Source organism: Botrytis byssoidea, assembly GCF_014898295.1.
Source record: "Botrytis byssoidea strain MUCL 94 chromosome Unknown BBYS_001, whole genome shotgun sequence".
In the NCBI taxonomy this organism is placed as follows: Eukaryota; Fungi; Ascomycota; class Leotiomycetes; order Helotiales; family Sclerotiniaceae; genus Botrytis; species Botrytis byssoidea.
Window position 1 is genome coordinate 1,524,632 of NW_024065842.1, and position 18,208 is coordinate 1,542,839.

At 43.4% G+C, this 18,208-nt stretch overlaps 4 protein-coding genes across 4 annotated transcripts; 1 reads left to right on the top strand and 3 right to left on the bottom strand.

Annotated features, from left to right (window-relative positions):
* Window positions 1-1,178: 1,178 nt before the first annotated feature.
* EAE97_000462 (uncharacterized protein) lies at window positions 1,179-3,520 on the bottom strand. Its single transcript, XM_038870972.1, has 3 exons — window positions 2,957-3,520; window positions 2,658-2,867; window positions 1,179-2,607 (listed from the first exon to the last, which is right to left on the bottom strand). Exons 1-3 carry the CDS (start codon window positions 3,198-3,200, stop codon window positions 1,424-1,426), a joined length of 1,638 nt encoding a protein of 545 aa, XP_038738333.1. The 5' UTR covers window positions 3,201-3,520; the 3' UTR covers window positions 1,179-1,423.
* Window positions 3,521-3,597: 77 nt separating this feature from the next.
* On the bottom strand, window positions 3,598-7,738 carry EAE97_000463 (uncharacterized protein). The gene is made up of 2 exons (XM_038870973.1): window positions 5,473-7,738; window positions 3,598-5,416 (listed from the first exon to the last, which is right to left on the bottom strand). Exons 1-2 carry the CDS (start codon window positions 6,932-6,934, stop codon window positions 4,023-4,025), a joined length of 2,856 nt encoding a protein of 951 aa, XP_038738334.1. The 5' UTR covers window positions 6,935-7,738; the 3' UTR covers window positions 3,598-4,022.
* Window positions 7,739-9,731: 1,993 nt separating this feature from the next.
* EAE97_000464 (uncharacterized protein) lies at window positions 9,732-11,281 on the top strand (the record flags this gene model as incomplete). Its single annotated transcript, XM_038870974.1, has 4 exons — window positions 9,732-9,827; window positions 9,975-10,143; window positions 10,361-10,782; window positions 10,871-11,281. 4 exons carry the CDS (start codon window positions 9,732-9,734, stop codon window positions 10,979-10,981), a joined length of 798 nt encoding a protein of 265 aa, XP_038738335.1. The 3' UTR covers window positions 10,982-11,281.
* A 235-nt stretch (window positions 11,282-11,516) lies between these two features.
* Window positions 11,517-11,945, bottom strand: EAE97_000465 (uncharacterized protein; the record flags this gene model as incomplete). The annotated part of the gene is made up of 2 exons (XM_038870975.1): window positions 11,517-11,702; window positions 11,835-11,945. The coding sequence occupies 2 exons, from the start codon at window positions 11,943-11,945 to the stop codon at window positions 11,517-11,519; spliced, it is 297 nt and encodes a 98-aa protein (XP_038738336.1).
* Between the last annotated feature and the right edge of the window lie 6,263 nt (window positions 11,946-18,208).

Sequence of the window (18,208 nt, forward strand, 5' to 3'; positions counted from 1 at the left end):
TCATCACATGATATACAACAGAACGCTTCGATAAGTCCGGTCGCAAAAGAAAGAGAAAAACAAAAAGGAAAAATAATTCACAGTCCCGGGGTTTCCTTGATCAATATATAATTCATCATTTCGGCAGCGTGCGATGATCCAACTTCCCGTAACACAAGATCCGCGAAGCAACTTTATCCGAGAATTTTCTCAGCCGGCAAATTCAACTCTGATACTGTCAACATTACTATTGATCCATCTCACACCGCAAGTCACAGCCCCAATAGCCATCATCACAGAATCGGGATTCGCACATGCACTTCGATTCAGGAACAAATTATTCACGGGACAGTCATTTGGCAGATTCTCGAACCGAGTCATTCTACTCTTCAGCTGATTGCGATGTTCACCCAAGAGCTCAACTCCCCTTCACTCGTACCTCACCCGTACATTCGACATGTAGCATCCTACAGAATCCACCAAATTACCTGGTTAATCCCTTGAACAACGAAAATCTGTTGATACCATCCCCTCGCACACACTCTCTCTTGAGCTTCAATACTCCATCTAGACTGATCACCGTCCTTCCCGACTTATTTGACTGACTCCTAGATTCTCAGCTCTCAGCTTGTATTTCTCTCATGCATATCCCTCCCATCTATACCCATCTTTCCCACATGCATCTTTCCCACATGCATCTTTCCCACATGCATCTTTCCCACATTCATCCCATCCCATCCCTCCCATCCACATCCATCTCATCCCCATCCACATCCTTCCTATTTAGTACTCTCCCATCTCCATTCCCTCATCCATATACCCTCCATTTATACACATCCCCCATAACTACAACTACAACCTCAACCCCATCCCCAACACCAACCCTCAAATCTAGCCCTCAAACCCACCACTCGCCCCCAACGAAAAAGTCCCCATTCCAAAATTCCAAAGTTCCATCCATCCATCCAGCACACAAAAGCCACCCAAGAACTTCCCTTCCTCTATCAAGAAAATGCCACACACACACAACTGAGCTAACAGACTCAAAAAGACCCAAAGACCAAATACCAGAATACCAACAAAACAACCAAGGCTCCTCTATCACGATTCACGAGTAAGATGCTATTCGAACATAACATTCACATATTATTTTTATAAGACTCATTCACCAGATGCTTCGATCCTCACATCTGGCGATGCGTTTCGTAAAGTCAGGTTAAATATTCATTCATCCCTGAGGATGGTAAACAAAATGAAAGCAGTGCCACAACTATACCGGGTTTACCTTCACAGCATTGTACAAACCAATTTACAGCCATCTTAATTCTCTCTTCATCCTATGCACCAGCCCCAAGCCGAAACTTCCATTCCTCAATTTCGAAATCTCTTCTCTCCCCATTCTTCCTATTCCCTTCACTCTCCAAATCACACCCCGCCACACGTTTCACTGACCCAGGAATCCTCGACTCAGATTTCTCCCCCTTTCCCCACTAACAGCATCCAATCTCACAGCGACCAACACACATTCCCACTCCGCCTTTCCATTGACTAGAGCCTGTCCTCCCACTCCCACTCCCATCCTCGCTCCTTGCCCAGCACCCCCATGATTTTGAACCCTCAGCCTCCACTGCCCCGATTTCACAATCCAGCTTTCATCTTTCATTGCTCCTGGACCTACATCCATACTTGCCGGAAACGCACTCCCACCCTCCATTCTCCTCTTTTTGCTACTTCCTTGACCACCCACACTAGAATTCTCATCTGTAGCCCCATTCAAATCAACCACCTTCCCATCACACACCACCCCACAATCTTCTCCAACAACCGCCCTAACCATCTCCTCACTCAGTCCGCTCTTGCCCGGACTCGCTGGCTCGCTGCTCGCGCCACCATTTTTCATCAATAATCCCAAGGGTTGTTTAGCTGGCAAATTAAGTTTCGTAGCAACAACCTCCAACAATCTACCCATCCGTATTTTTGTTTCCCCAAAGAACTCCAAGCGCATGGTATCCCAGTGAAGCAGTGCAGCCGAATCACCTATTTCGAGGATGAGCTCGGAAGGCGATAAATCGGCAAAAGGACGTTGGTAGTGCACGTAACCTACACATGATGTTGAGGATGGTTGAGGGGAGGTGAGGGGTTCCGGAGAGGGAGCAGTAGATGGGGAGATATTTGCTGTGATAGAGAGGCCAGATTGTCTGATATCTGCGAGTCGAATTATGATTTCTGATTTTTTGCGTAGTAGATTATAGGAAATAGAATGAGGAATCAATTTTTGTTCAAGACCTTTAAGATGGAAATATCGACAATCTCGTAAGAGTTCAGCACGATGTTCTGGACTACGGATTTCGAGTGGGTAACCACGGAGAAGATGAAGAAGTTCGGAAAATGTCTTTGAAGAGCGGTTGGGTACTGATGGAGGGAGGATAGATGGCGGTCGAAGAAGACCTTCCCTACTTAGCCCCGGAAATACCTCGGTAGGGGAGCTGAAGAAGATGGTGAAGCTTAGGGAGAAGTAGTTTGGACTGTTTCCGGGATCAGAAAATAACTCGCGAGGAATCTGGAATTCTCGATCTCCGACTGTTATGAAGATATTTTCTTCATATAGCTGAGAGATCAACCTTGGTACTGTCTGCTGTTAACACGAATCACCCAGAAATGGGGAGAGAAAGACAAACATGAATAGAATTGAGCATCAGCAAACAATTTAACAAAGTGACTTGCATTCCTTGGCGCAACATGATATCCTTGCAAGTGAAGTGATATATCTTTGAACGTGATGGGATCTCGATCGATGTAAAGGGTCCTGATAGCTGTATTTGGATCTTCTCCTTTCTCTTCCGCTTGTCTCAATTGACATTGAAAATACTGGGAAAAGTATGAGGGTGCTCTAGGTTTCTTAGCTGGTGTTCTCATTCTGAAATTTCTTATCCATCCAGAATCTTATTCTCAGCAAGAAAGAAGGAAGAATACATACCATCTGAACTCAAACTAGCACCACTCAACCGAAAAAGTTCCGTCCCGATTTGAATTGGGAAAACCTTTTCATGGGGTAGATGGTTTGGAATATCCGTATTCCAATCTCTTGCCTCTGGATTTCTCAGTATTCCAGGAGGGTCTGCCATTCTCGAGGCGCCCGATGGACCTGAAGCACCCGGCGGTGTACCTCTTGCAAGATTCATCTCCGCGACGCCTTGCGCCATCGTGGCTCTCTGATCCATACTTTCAATCTAGTTATCCCAGCTCCTACTTTACCAAACCTTCAGGCCTACCAATTCCAAAAGTACACCTGCACCGTGTTTCCTCGCAGAAACAATTGTTGAAAAGTAGCACGTGATCAGAGTGCAGGGAAAGAGATTCCTTGGGCCAAGATAATCCGTGAATGTAATCAGTAGATGCACGCTTGACGCGTAATTTCAATTGATGAAACGTGGTTTATCTTTGAATTGCAACAACAGATCGTCTCGTTTTAGAAAGCGGATATGTTCGGTGAGTTGATCCTGCCCGGTGGCTTGAGAAAATGGAATTGAAGCTCAACTCGGAGATAAAGCTGAGACGCTAGCCTGGACCAGAAAATTCCTGATGACATATCACATGACTCACAAATGGCGTATAATTGTCTCATCATCTTTCAAGGTTTCACTGCATCATGGAACGAGATCTAGGAGCATTTAAGGCGGCATTTTCGACGAACAGCTTGTCAGTTTTAGATGTCATGTCTCAATGTGCAAAGACTTTCAAGGCTGAGTGTTTAAGTAATTGCATAAAATTGCTTGAATTGCCCATTCCATTCATAATTTCTCCTCGCCTATCAGTCTATGGTTCTAATCTGACACAACCTCATCCATCTAAAGAAAATGTGAATGCCAATATAGCAAGCACATTATATAGCAAATATATCATACAAATTCGTTATCATTTTGCCAATCCATGCATCAATTACAAGCAAAAATATTCGGGTATAGTATGTTTGACTCCCGACCCTGTAATAAAAAGAAATCTAGCCACGTCCAGTCTGTATTCTGCTACATCGTGCTCTACCTCTACTCTTCTTCATCTTCAACATTCGGTCGACTACCACCTGTAGTTCCACTTCTTGCTCGGCTTGCTGGTGCGCTACCGACTAAAGTTCGACCAGGAGCAGCTTGTGATGTGTTGCTAGCACTCGAGTTGGAAGCTACACCGGCAGATTGTTGTCCTGCTGAATATGATGGATATAGTGATGTCGACGATGGTATACCAGCCCCATCGGGTCCAATTTGGCTTCTGTTCGAAGCAACGGATGCGTTACGTCCGAGTTGACCAGATGGGTTTGCAGGGAATGGTGCATATTTTTGATAACCACTTCCACTACCATATGAAGAGTTGTACTCAGTAGAAGTTGAAGCCCCTTCATTCATGAAAGAATTTCCATAAGTTCCTGATCCTGAAGGCTCGTCTATTGTAACGCTAAAACCAGGAGATGATTGGAATGCATTCGGTGGTAAATGCTCTCCAGGCTTTCGTCTACCTCGGGTGCTTGCTCGTTTCATCAGAGATGTCCTTGAATTGCCGTATTGGTGGTCGAAGGTATTTTCTCCCAAGGTCGACATATCATCGTTGTCGTTGTAACTGTTACTATGTGCAAAGTCTAAACCAGGGCGTCTTGCATTCAAATGTTCCGCGGCCTCCTCCTCTGCATCTATTGGACCAAGATCTGGATTTGTATTTTTCAGAGGTTTCGTGGGTATGAGGCGCTTTGCATCTTTGGTGGTTGACGACTTATCCCGTGCTTCGGCGGCCCACTCATCTGTTACAGAGACAGAGTAGTTGGGGTTGGCAGGTCCACCGAGAGCATCTCCACCACCTCCAGGAGCGTTGATTGGAATCTTACGTAAGGCCAAAACAAGAGCACACATGAATTTGGAGCGACGAGCAGCGCGAACTGTTTCGTTATGCCAATTAGATTTATGTCTGATTTCGACCTTGAGTTGAAGCTTATCCATGTTTCCAATGCCCACAGCCTCCAATACAATGTCTGATTGGAAGTCACGAGCATTGTCTGGATGCCGAACAAAATTTTCCATTTCTGTGCGTAGTAGTTCAATATCCTCGAGAGTCGTATCAAATGAAATGTACATGTCAAGTTGTTCTTTCATTGCCTTGCTACGAGTGATGTTCTCGATCCAAAGGTTGTTAAGGACAATGTTAGGTACCTGCACCATCTTCATGTTGTCGATGCGTTTGAAAATGGTGAAAAGTAAGGAGATTTGTTCCACAACAAGGTATTCAGAACTGATATCGACGCGATCACCGACATCGTATGGATGTTTGACGAAAAGGAAGATACAAGAACCAAGGAACTCCTGAGTAGTTGCAGCGAAGACGAAGGATAGAGACAAGAGAGTTGTGCCGGCAGTTGTCAATGTGGCGAGGAAACCAGTATCTTGGAAAGCAACTATTCAAATGATTAGAGAGTGACCCTGCGTTTGAAATTTTGAGCTTGAAACTTACTGTATGCGAAAATGACAATAATGAGAACGATAATGAGTAAGACCTGATCAAGAACACCGATGGCCTGTCCAACGTCTCTCATGCTGTTTGCAATTGATTTTCGGTCGCGCCCAATATCCACTACTTTCATGATCATTTCATCAAGAGAAATATCGCCATTTCCATCGTTATCCAAAGCTTCAAAAATTTCCTCGGCTTCCATCTTGCGACCAGCGCCAAGGACCTCCTCAAGATCTTCTGCAGACAAAGAATCCCTCCCTTCAACGACAAAAGACATCCATAAACGTCTCGCCAATGCCTCGGAGGATTTGGTCTTCTCAAGTGCTTCAATAACGACAGAGTGAGCAGAATTGGGGTTGAAAACTTGCTTTCCAGTAATCTCAGATGCAATATTTCCAAAGACTGAGGTAACTTTGTCACCAAAACGGCCAATATCTCCGATAAGCTTCATTGGCGTATTTGAACCGGATCTGTTGTGTCCCAATAGCCTTCTGTTCGTCTTTTGAAGGACGGCTTCGATACTATCACTGATAATGTAGTCTTCCTCTGCAAACTCGGGGCAGTACATTGGAAACAGAGTTCGGGATGCTTCGTAGAGGAGACCAAGCAAGTGGATAAGGTGCTTTGATTCTTTGATTCGTCCATCAAAAGAGCGTCGGTGGTAATTGACACTGATCAATTGGACGATGAGTTTCTCTACCAAGAGTATGATTGTAGAAATCAAAGTAGGTACCAGAACGCGCTTCATCGTGTTAACCCATGGATCCAAGGTGCCATCATAGTCTATGCCATTTTTGTGCAGCTTATTCAATTCTTTCGTCGTCAAGGCCGTGAAAGTGACTAAGCTGGTAATAGCCCATCCAACCAAGGATAATGGAATTTCCAAAGCTCTCAAGATAGTTGCGTACTTCCGAACGCCAGTGCTGACAACTCCGCACAAAAACATGAAGATGTATGGGATGGCTTTAGAGCATAGCTTTGAAACCCAAATACTAAGCCAAATAATCTCAATCCAAGTGAAGAACAAGTATAATTTCATCTTTCCAATAGTTGCCGTCGGGTACAAGACAGCGAAAACAACGATTGGCGCGGCGAGTATTATACCAATTGGCGCAACGTAGAACATGTAACGAGTGACGACCGAGAAATTAATGATTGTGTTGTAAAATCTGCCCAAGCCATTGACAGAAACCTCCTCTCCGTTTGTTCCTCTTCTCGAGGGATGGACTTTCCTTCTGCCGGCAAATCCTTTTCTAAACATTCCTTGCTTCTCATCTTCTTTGCCAGAATCATTTTCCGAGCCTCCTGCCAGTATTCCTTCTCCAGGCTTTCGTGCGCCTGTGGAAGAGGCGCCAGTTCTCACTTGCGTGAGGGGAATATTTTCAGTCATATCGCCGCCGTCTATGGGCTGAAAGCCACGCCGCGAGAAATCTGTTGGTGATCGAGGAGAACGAAGTGACATTTAATCGAGAAGTAGGGTTTTCGTGTGGAGAAAGCAAGTACCAAATCGCAGATCTTTCTAGAGATCTGAGAGTGAATCAGTGGCGGGGGAGATAAGATTCCTTGTGGAATATTGCTCGTCTCCAATGTAAAAGTAAATTAGGAATAAAAATAATACTTTGCCCAAATTGTGCAAGTGGTGAATCTCCAGGGAGAATCTTAGCAAATCTCAATCGATTGATAGTCTGCGAAACGAATGTATGAAATCAATTGATTCAATGGACGGCCGTCATTCGTATAATAACTCGCGTCGAGCGTGTTCGAGGGGGTTTGATCAACAATCCGAAGAATAATCAATGAGGTAGATAGATAGAATTCTGCTAGCCCCAACGGAAGAAGTGGAACCAGCTATTTCGATCATGAAATGAAGGAAACAAAAAGTCCAAAAGGTTGAAAGGAAGAAAGAATGACGGTTGGGTTAAATCTATTAAAAGAATTGAAAGAAGTTTTCTTCGTAATAGAAATTCGATTCGTGTGGATCGATTTTTTTCTCTTTTATTCCGTTGCTTGAGGTAATGAAAGATCTAAGAGCAGAGACGGGACATACGAGGTAAAGATTGACAAGAAGAGAGGAGACAGGAAGAGTCCCTGTGGAGCAAGCTGAAGATGTAAATCTCGTCCCTTGAGCAGGAGAAAAATGGAGCCAAAAAAAGTCGAAAAGGTCGATAGGGTCGAAAGGGTCGAAAAGAGTCGATAAGTTATTATAAGTTTAAGTTCTCTCTACCTACCAGGTACCTAGCTACATACCATACCTGGGTAGCTAGGACCTAGATGCCATCTAATAAAATTCTTTGATTGATACTGGGTAACTGGGGTTCAAGTTCAACATTTTGTCTCAAGGCACGGAACATTATCAAGGGGGTAAGGACCGCAAGAGGGGGTCAAGAATGGTCAAGAATGGTCAAGAATGGTCAAGAATGGTCAAGAATGGTCGAGGATGCAAGGTACAGAGAGCCATCCATCGTGATCCATCATAATCCATGGTCATGATAGCCAATAGGCATTTCTAACGGGCCACCACGGCCACCCACCCAGCAATACGAAACACACCAAGCACCAAGAAAAAAGGCTTACTCGGTACAAAGATTCAACCTCTCATATGAAAGTTAGAGGAGACTAGCTTGCTCATCCATCTTCCGAAAAATCAATTTACAACACAAAGAGGAATTGGATCTGGGACAAAAAACGAAGAATGTGTAAAGAACTACTCAGGTAGGCAATCGGGTAAACTTCCTAATGGCCTTACGAGTTTCACGATGGGGGGGGGGGGGGTTAAGGGGCTTCCTTCGTAATATTGTACATTGGTCGCTTCGTATACGGGATATGCAATGATGATCATACTCAGTAAGTAAACTAGAAGAAGAGTTTTACATGTGTATGTGTTGCCTGATTGAAACATCTTCAAGATTGAGAGAGTACCGGTACGTACCAGTAGACTGCAGACTGTAGAAGAGTGATAAGTTCTGGACGTCTTCGTATGCGGTACTTCATCATCATACTTCCTCTGTTGTGACTCGTCATGATCTTGCTCCATTGTCCACGTATAACAAGTCCGAGTCCAAGTCCAGGTCTACTCCACGACGTACCGGTGTTCTACGATGTACAGTCAGTCTCCATTTTACTCAAATCGAACCTAAGAAAAACAAACTACTGAACAGTGCGGATCTCCAAATGTCCACAGTCGCTTCCCGACCAAATCATGAATTGGGCACGCCGATGATGTACATTTTTGGAAGGAAAATGTGGGAAGTGTGGTAGATCCGTCGACCATCTCAGCCACTACTTTGGAAGGATGACGATAGAGGCTCCAAAATTATCGTGATCTTTGGAGTTAATGCTCCATCCAGTATGTTGGATCGTGGAAAATTGAATGGAACACAACCCCAGAGTCAAGTGTAATATCTTGGAGTACGCATGTACATCAGTGGAAACATTTCTTCACATACAATGTACCAGACAGGAAAGAAGATCCAGATTGTGCTTCTATCATTTCAGAGAAAGTATGTATATTGCTACACATCCATATAATATAATTTACTCCATTAATATAACCTCCTTCAATCCCATGTACTTCATGTACTTTTAATATCTATGCATAATAATAATCTCATCAAATTAAGCCCACATGCAATCAATCTACCTAGGTGTGCTTCACAATAATAAATCCTTATCTTGAAAATCATCCTTCGAATCCAAGCCACCACTTGCACGACCTCTCAACATTGGATTCTTCGAAAGGTTGTCCCTTCTCGCCCATTTCGACCACAGACTTCCAACACTGTCCACTTAACTCACCACCAACTCATCAACCATTACGTTGAGGAAGGTACGTATCACCAACAACACTGTTCGGTGCCTCCTTCCTACCCGCACCAGGCTCATCCTCGCTATTTCGTTCTCGACCACATTGAACACATAAACAGTGACATACGATGAATCCACAACTTATCTGGTCTCAAAGTCCTACACAAGCAAAACCCCTGGCATAAAGTTTGTTTGCTGAGTGGATGGATGGATGCCATGCCATGCTTTACCGAAATAGAAAAAGATTTGTTCCAAAGGTTTATATCTAGTAAAATATTTCGTGTTTCTAATAATGTGGCCCACTCCTTTTCTCATTTTTGCAATGCCAAGCAATTCCGCTACGCTCCGCTCTACCTGTATTCTTATCGATAAACTCTCCACAAACCTTCCTTACAAAACCACCAAATCAACATTTGACAGCCAACAACAAGCGCAACCAAGATCCAAATTTCAGAATGAAGCTCACATGCGACCCAGCCCGGGCCAAAACCCTCATTTCAGCTTTCCAATCCGTATCTGAACGTGTCACCAACGCCGCAGGAAGCAGAAACGTATGTTCATTGCCCCTCACCTGCATGAAATCATCCATCCCTACACGTGCCTATTTATCTTTCGCATCCTTCCAACAGTTGTTCCTGTTCATCTTTCTATATCTGTCTTGTACCATCTACCCAGAAGTATACTGACGTAAAAGCTAGGTAAGACTAGTAGCAGTATCTAAACTCAAGCCAGCAACGGATATCCTCGCTCTTCATGAGCAGGCAAATGTCGAACATTTTGGAGAGAACTATGCACAGGAGTTGATGGAAAAGGCGGAGATTCTGCCGAGGAGTATTAAGTGGCATTTTATTGGGGGATTACAGAGCAGTACGTTTGATTTTCTATACATACTTCTGTGTTCTAAGTTGTATTCGTCTGAAAATCTCAGCGAGATGCTGAGGTCAGGATGAGTCACATGATAGTTTTGAGAGATAGATTTTGGATGCTTTTACGCCTGAGTAGGATTCGAGATCCTGTCTAGACTACTTCCAACAGGTTCACCGTCTCATATGTCGCCAAACCCTAACATTAACCTCACTATTAGATAAATGCAAACCTCTCGCCTCCACAGTCTTCAACCTCCACCTCGTTTCCTCCATCGATTCTCAAAAGAAGGCCTCCCAATTATCCCTCGGTCGCTCTCTTCTCCCTATGCCCGCCGACTCGAACTCAAAGCCCTCCCCCTTAAACATCCATATTCAACTCAATACTTCTGGTGAATCCTCGAAATCTGGTGTTTCACCTGGGAAAGACACTACCGAATTATGCAAATACGTCATTGAAGAATGTCCGTATTTGAAATTAGTGGGACTAATGACTATTGGCGCGATAGCTAGAAGTCATATGAAAGAAGGGGAGGAAAATGAGGATTTCAAAGTGTTGAGGGAGGAGAGAGATAGAGTTGAGAAGGAGTTAGGGATAGAGGGGTTGGAATTAAGCATGGGTATGAGTGAGGATTTTGAAGAGGTGCGTTTGTTTCCTTCCATACTTCTAATCTCCTTCTTCCCTTTTTCTGGGAGATTTTATTATGTTATTAGAGCTAATGATTCGATAGGCGATTCGACAAGGAAGCGGAGAAGTCAGAATCGGCAGTACGATATTTGGAGAAAGACCAGCGAAACAAGATTTCAAGGTCAAAGAGGGTGTTGAAGAAGAGAAACCTTAGTGGTATATTTTTTGTTCGAGAAAATGGTTCATTCTTACTCTCCTATATCTTATGAGTACAGAAAGACTCTTTGCGTTGTGCCTGTATTGCAAACACCAGCCTTATAATCGGTGGGGACCATGCGAGGATTGCGGTTTGTAGTTTGTCTGTCAAACTTAGACCTTGACTCAACAATTATACAATTGAACATAAATGCCAGCTACTACTTGCTTGATGTCAGTTGTAAAGCCACCTTAAGATAGATACTAATGATTGACATGAATCCGTCAACAATTTTCAACCTTAGTGATCCGTACAGAACATTATCACTGTAAACACAGAAGTAACGAGTAAAATCCATTCCATTTCATAAAGTCATAAACAAGCTACCTGGCGTGATCCATCCAATTGTTCCCAATCATCACGAGAAAAGCATTTATTCCACCCCCGATCAAATCATATCAAATCCCCAAACCCCGCAACCCCTCCAAAAATAAACTCATCAGTGCATGCACCCTTTACATCTCCTCCCCTCCTCCTCTAAATAGTACCGTATCTAACAACAACACTCCAAACATTCAAAACAAGCGAGTCCAGCACAGATTCCACAACACAATCCTCCATTTCCTCCACCGCCGCGCTGGTGTACGGGCACGCTTCCGGCAGCGTGCGAATCGGTGCTGCTGGTGCGTGAGAGGGTGCCGGTGGGGGTGGGTGACATGGACATGTTGGCGTGTTTGGACTTGAGGGGTTGTTAGTGTGGGTTTGGGTTTGGGTTTGGGTTTGGGTTTGGGTTTGGGTTTGGGGGTAGAGAGAGATGAGATGGGATGGGATGGGTGAGAGTGGGAATGGGAGATGAAGGAAATAAACGTACGGGTTCGCGCATTTCGAAATCTTGTCCCTTGGCGTTGTAGGCGGCGGGTGGTTGACGGATCATGGCTGGGTGGAGAGTAGTGCGGGGATTGGTATTTGTGGCGGCGACCATGTTTTTTAGATTTGTTTTGGGGGGGGGTTGGATGGATGGATTTGTTTAATCTTAATGCGATAGATATAATTTTATCTTATCAGAGACTTGATTTGACAATTGGATGTTGATAGATTTTTAGAGTAAAAGATTGAAGGGTTTGAGATGGTGGTTAAATGAGGAAGATTTATAGTAGTGTAAATATATAATCACAATCAAACCCGAGGATAGGATAAAAAATAATAATAACAATAGTAAGCAAACCACACAAGCAAATTCACTCACTCTTCGGATCCCAAGCACTCTTATACCTCCTCACCACACCACTGCACAACATCCCAGGCGCAGCAAACGGCGATCCGTAAAGGGTCATCCATACACCACCCAATCTAATTGTGATGTAAGCCTTTACGTGTGATACAAGCCAAACACGCTTGGCCGCTTGGCGCCCGCAGCGGTATCCTCGCTCGTGAAGAGCACGCATGGAAACTTTCGCATGCGACGGACGCTGCGATTCGCGCGAGTGCTGGGTGGCTTTGTTTATCGCATGCGTGTGGATGTTTGAATTATTTATTTTTTGCGCTGTGGGGACGTTTGCGTTTCTGTATTGGGAATTCGGATACGGGGATCTGGATGGCTGGCTGGGGTTGGGGTTGGGGTCATGGACCTTATAGTGGGTGCACAGATTTATGAGATGTGCTGCGGAATGGATTGAGAAGATTGAGTTTTGGTTTGATGCTGTTAAGATTTTTACAGAGAGTTTGTTTGTCGAGTTTTAAAATAGATACCTACCTATGTAAGGTCATATATGAGAAATCTATGGAGGAATCATCGGGGTTGGGAAATAAAAACTTCAATACTATACGAGGACCTTTCTTCTAGGTTATCTGACCTATCAGTCTATGTCCCCACTAGCATAGGTTAGTAAATCTATGCAATAGGATTTAGCGCGAGGTATTGAAACGGTTTGTGCAAGGAATCAGGTTACTTTGGATGAACTGCCACTGCGGGTGAACGAGGAGAAAGAATAAAGGGGTTTTGTTCGTTTGAGATATAGATATAGATACATACTGCATATATGTATCATTCAAGACCATCATTCACCCATCCTCTACTGCGTATCCTCGCAAACGCGGTGTCGGGCTACTACTTCGGACATGGAGAAAATGTCACTACATGGCGCTAGCTGCAAGGCTGAGTCGGATGTGTCGGTATGTCTACCTAGCATCGGTAGCCGAGAAAAGCGGGGCCTTGAAGGTTCTGGATTGGGTTCGATGTTTGGGTGGGTGGGAAAATGAGAAAAAGAAAGATTCTGTTTCTATTTTTATAAAAAGTCTGTCTTGCAAGATAGCGAACTTTGTATTCAAGTCTGAAAGAAAGAAAAACTCAAAGATTAAAGTTAGTCGAGAACTTTCTGTGGGGGTGTTAGCGAACTCCCTAATGCTCTCTCATTGCTCCACCGAAAATTCACAAGTCGTAAGTAATGTCATGCATTTTATCATGTCCACTATATATCGGCTTTCGATTTTCTATGATCTTTGGCTTGTTGGATCGTTCATCATCGTGCTACTTGTCTATTAGAGTTTTGCGCGAATTCGTGGATGCTCGTTAAGTTTTCTAATTATATTTTCCCCGTGCGATCGATTCGTTATATCCATCTGACGCAAAAATCAAGCTTCGTCCGTGTCGAGAACTATATAGTAACGTCTTTCTCAAAGTCAGATTGTCGCCATATGATCTAGAGGTAAGACTATCGAGCTTTTTATTTCCCATTGACTCCATACGATAAAGTTCCAATTGAGCTGTAAAGGCTATGGTTATCTCTCCCATACTTTCTACCTTTGGGAGCTCAGACTTTTCTAAATAGCCATGATCTACGGTCGTTGGATCCGGAGTTCGAATACTTGTAGTATAAGTTCCTATTATCGGGACCTCGGGCTCTAATCAACTATACCTCCCGGGCTTTCTGTAACTCGGTACATGGACATTCGAAGCTGAACTGATCCAAGAGAGATAACGATTGAGAGAGTGGTTGATTATTTTTCAATGAATGGTAGTCAAGGGGCGCTAGATTTCCCAAATGATACCGGATAGGAAAGGTTTAATCTTAGAAACCAGGTGAAACGACGAGGTCGTCGCAAAATGGCATTGGACAAGTACAAACAGGTAGGTAGGCAAGATACATGTTGACTGACTGTACGCGTTCAAAAATCTTAAATTATTACTAGGTAGCCCAACACTTAAACTCCACTCTCAAAATAATGAACACACTTAGCGATCGTTTCAAACAAACGCGGGGTAAAGAGAAAATTGACTGGATATCCATTGGCGAATTTGTGCAATAAGTTATAGCTGTTCGAGGACTTAGCATCGATGAATGCAGAACATTGTGACGAGTGTTCAAAGATTCTTCTGCTTAACTTTCAAAGAGGTTCAAAGACTAAAATAACCTTTAGACAAGTAGAAGTGCACGGGTGTACTTACAGTTATCTAAAGGTGAAGTTAAAATCCGTTGTACGCATTTAGAATCTTCAGATCGATGTGGATATACAGCACTCGATGGTCTCGGCTGAGAGATGGGATGAGGTTGAGAGACGACCGTACTGTAGCTAGAACTGCCAGAGCTTTACTGCCAATCTCACCGAGACTGGTGTACATTTTAGGCATGTAGATTCGATTGGATGGTTACATGACGATCAATCATATAACCCCATTTGATCTGACAGGGCTGATCTCTTGACAGTCATGAATATCACATGATTGAATTCTTAGATGATCTGAAGTTTTTATATACGGCAAATTACTCTCATGCCCCTTGGATTCTATATAGATCTTATATGAACTCTATAATAGAATCTACTTTATATGTATAAAGAAATCGAAGGAAAAGAAGTAATATACCTATAACATCTATCTTCCTCTTATAGAATCTACCCCCCGACCATAGATTCCAAGGGACATGAGAGTAATTATCCGTGTTGTATAAAGTGGCCTGTATGATTCAAAATCCCTATCATCTTTGATATGACAGGTGCCAAAGGAAAAAGGAGATTGAACGACATGATCTGACAGTGTATTGTGATCTGCCGGTTGTTTCACAACCCTAGTACATGTGCAACCGTTTTCAGAATCATCTTTTGCTTTCGTTGTCCTGTACTTCTGATTCTTCTCATTTTTTAAAATATCTATCATCATACAGCGTCAAATGGATGCCAATTCGCGCTCTCAGTGAGAGCTAGTTTACCAAAGTGTAAATCTGCCTAGTATCTTGTTTTGGGGAGAGGGAGGCAGTCTCTGGCACTGTTAGATGGACCATGGACTGACAACCCGGCTCAGATCCGGTTGTTCATATCTGACATCACGACTTTGAGCTCTCATCTTCGAAGCTCATTGGTTCGGAGAGACTGATGCTCATTCCAGATGTTGCTCGGAGAAGAGCACAATCCAACTGGAGAATTGGAAATAGTACACATGATGAGACTAATGAACTGGATGTTCAAGAATATGCAGGATGCAACAAGAACTTTTCACAATGGAGTATTCGAGAATGCCTCAAACAATCAAAAGCTTTAAGCTGTTCGAATAAAACGATGACTTTCTGCAGAGAACTTTGGCAGGCTGGTATTTCTCTTCAGCAGCAGCATAAATCGGTGGTATTGAAGTTGATGTAACAGATTTAAAAATAAACACCACAACTACTTAACACCTCGGATTTACCATCGATATCAAATTCCACGCAATAAAATTTGTACTTCGAATGGAGAGCTTCCCGCAGATCGTGGAGAGACATCTGTTCACGTGTGGCAGCCGAATAAATCGTAGTACTCACTGGGTAGTCTTTTAGATTACACCAGTCATAAACACCATTAGAGCGTTCATTTTGTGGCGCTAGGAAGTATCTTCCTATATGCCCTAAACCGAGTATCGAACACTCCCTCCCACGGGGCGTGTGATATCGTACCAGCCCATGATTTTGTGGCACATCTCGGCACCGATGAGCTACTAACCCCTTCGAACCTCCGATTTCACTCTGTCCTTGAAAGACAACATTTCAGGGATGTTTACCATCTTGGTGAGTTAAACATTTGTTCTTTAACACTTTCGATATCACGCCTTGATTCTTCAACAGTATCTGCACAATGAGTACCCATTCTTCATATATGCAGGTAAGCGACAGCCCTTGGTAACATATCCAGGGTAATCCTTGACAGGCGTTGTAAATTTTCAACGAAAACAGTATATACATAGGGTTAGACGCATTGCCGATGGTGTTTTGTGTTGTATTATAGCCTATCGTATTCCTGAATTCGTTCACTTCGGAGGCAAGCTTTTGCCAACGGATTTTTTCATCGTCGTTATTCTCCAACGGGTAATGGTGTAAGACTTCATGCATCTGATTAATTTGTGTAACGCGCCTATCGGCCCCGTACAACAGATTGGTACATGTTGAACCATTCTTTGAGTAAATGATAGGGAACTTTTGGCTGCATCACAGCCCTGTGCCACCCAATGTGTAACCGTAATGATCGTATAATTATAGATGAGAGATTATGGACTAAGGAAAAGAGGCAGCCCAATGAACCTCGTTTTCCAAAGACTTTTGGATATCAACCCAAGAATTCCGATCCGGTACCAGTTACCCATTCCTTTGTCAAAAGAACTATCTTTCGCTCAAGATCTAAAATAGTGCCGGTAGTTTGCAAAAATAATTTGCGCTATTAGATTTAAATCGCTTCAGTGAGTTTCACGTGATGATATTTTTCGCATACTGCGCGAGTTGCGGCTGCTGGGAAAATACTCCACCTCACTAGCATGGATTGTGCCATAGAAGGGGTTTTGGATGTTGAGCAACATGGAAATATATATATCATAGTGATCCCACCTAGTTATGGCATCTTTGTTTATTTCCATTCTTGAAAATAAATGTATACATATGTTTATTGATTTCCTTCACGAGCCTTGCTGAAACTCTATCAGTTCGCTCCTGTCCAAACAACGACACTTCTCGCGAAGTCAGAAATCGGAGATGGAGTTTAAATCGAGTAATCGTTACCTGTATCGGGTCCCAAGAATGACATGAGTCCTAGGATCTTATTTCCCGGAAAGGCTTCACCCCCTGGGGCAGGTGCGACACTCCCTGTCGTCTGACTGAGGATGTTGTCGAAACTCTCGAGATCGTTTCTTTAAAATTACTTTCCCTCACCCTTGGTTGCCTTTCCAACTCGATTTCAACTTTTCGATCTTCGTTTCAACGTGTTTCGATACTTGCAATCGACAACTAAATTTGGGTTTATCTTCGGCAGACAAGTGATGATCGGAGATGAAAGTTTCGAAAAGCTTCACGTCCGGTACTTGCAAACGAAGACGATAAACATGAAATCGAACACGACAGCGGCTTCCACCTTCAAACCTTCAGTCACTGGCTTCCCCTGAAAGTTAAGCGTTTGTCGTTCTACCGACCGAGCCCCGCCTTCTTAAGCTTCCAGAAGCTTAAGACTCATTTCCTGGTAGCGAGCATCGTCGTTATTCTCCACAAAGGTCTCACTTTGATCCTCACTAATGATTTTTCAATTTGGAATTCCCTAAAGGAGGGTCTACATACCTGGACAAATTACCAGTACTTGAAGGGAAACAGAGCGAATATCCAATTGAAAGGAGCAGAAATTATGACGCTGGTGGTTCATCAATCGAATCTTTACGGAAATCAGCTGGCTTTACATCTCAAACAAGATCGATCCACTGGAAGGCAGGTAAATCAACTGCACATGGCAATGGGATTGGCTGGCGCAGAATCTTGATTTAGGTGGCAGAAACCAATGAACCAAAGATGAAAAAGCCCGAAAAAATTGTAGATTGCAATATTGGGGTTTCAACCTGAGCATAATTGCTAGATTTGGCATCAAATCTGTGGCTGATGCCTATTATAGAATTTGGCGGGAAGAACATGAGTGTGAGAAGTATAACGGGCAGACTGGAGGAAAAGGAGCCAACCTTATTATTCAAAACAGCTGTGCCTTCCCTCGTTTCGACCTGAGCATTCGTCGATACGTTTACTATTGCTACATTAACCACCCGAGGAAGACAATTTCATACGAGAGGAATACCAACATCTACTCCCCGATACTATTCCAGCACCTGAGATCCTATCCCAAAAACGACTAGATCTGCATTCGTCTGTGGTTCTCAACTTGTCACACTTGATGCGTGCCTTATTCAATAGACGATCAGACTAAAAGAATACACGAGCAAAGATGTTTTCAAACTTGACCAACCAATGATGACGC

What these genes read in the sequence shown, in the direction of transcription:
- EAE97_000462 (XM_038870972.1), bottom strand. Translation starts at nt 3,200, where the DNA reads ATGGATCAGAGAGCCACGATGGCGCAAGGCGTCGCGGAGATGAATCTT. An exon ending in TGCTAGTTTGAGTTCAGATG is followed by an intron (nt 2,868 to 2,956) that starts GTATGTATTCTT and finishes AGAAACCTAGAG; the next exon opens with CACCCTCATACTTTTCCCAG. An exon ending in TGATGCTCAATTCTATTCAT is followed by an intron (nt 2,608 to 2,657) that starts GTTTGTCTTTCT and finishes AACAGCAGACAG; the next exon opens with TACCAAGGTTGATCTCTCAG.
- EAE97_000463 (XM_038870973.1), bottom strand. Translation starts at nt 6,934, where the DNA reads ATGTCACTTCGTTCTCCTCGATCACCAACAGATTTCTCGCGGCGTGGC. An exon ending in TATTGTCATTTTCGCATACA is followed by an intron (nt 5,417 to 5,472) that starts GTAAGTTTCAAG and finishes TCATTTGAATAG; the next exon opens with TTGCTTTCCAAGATACTGGT.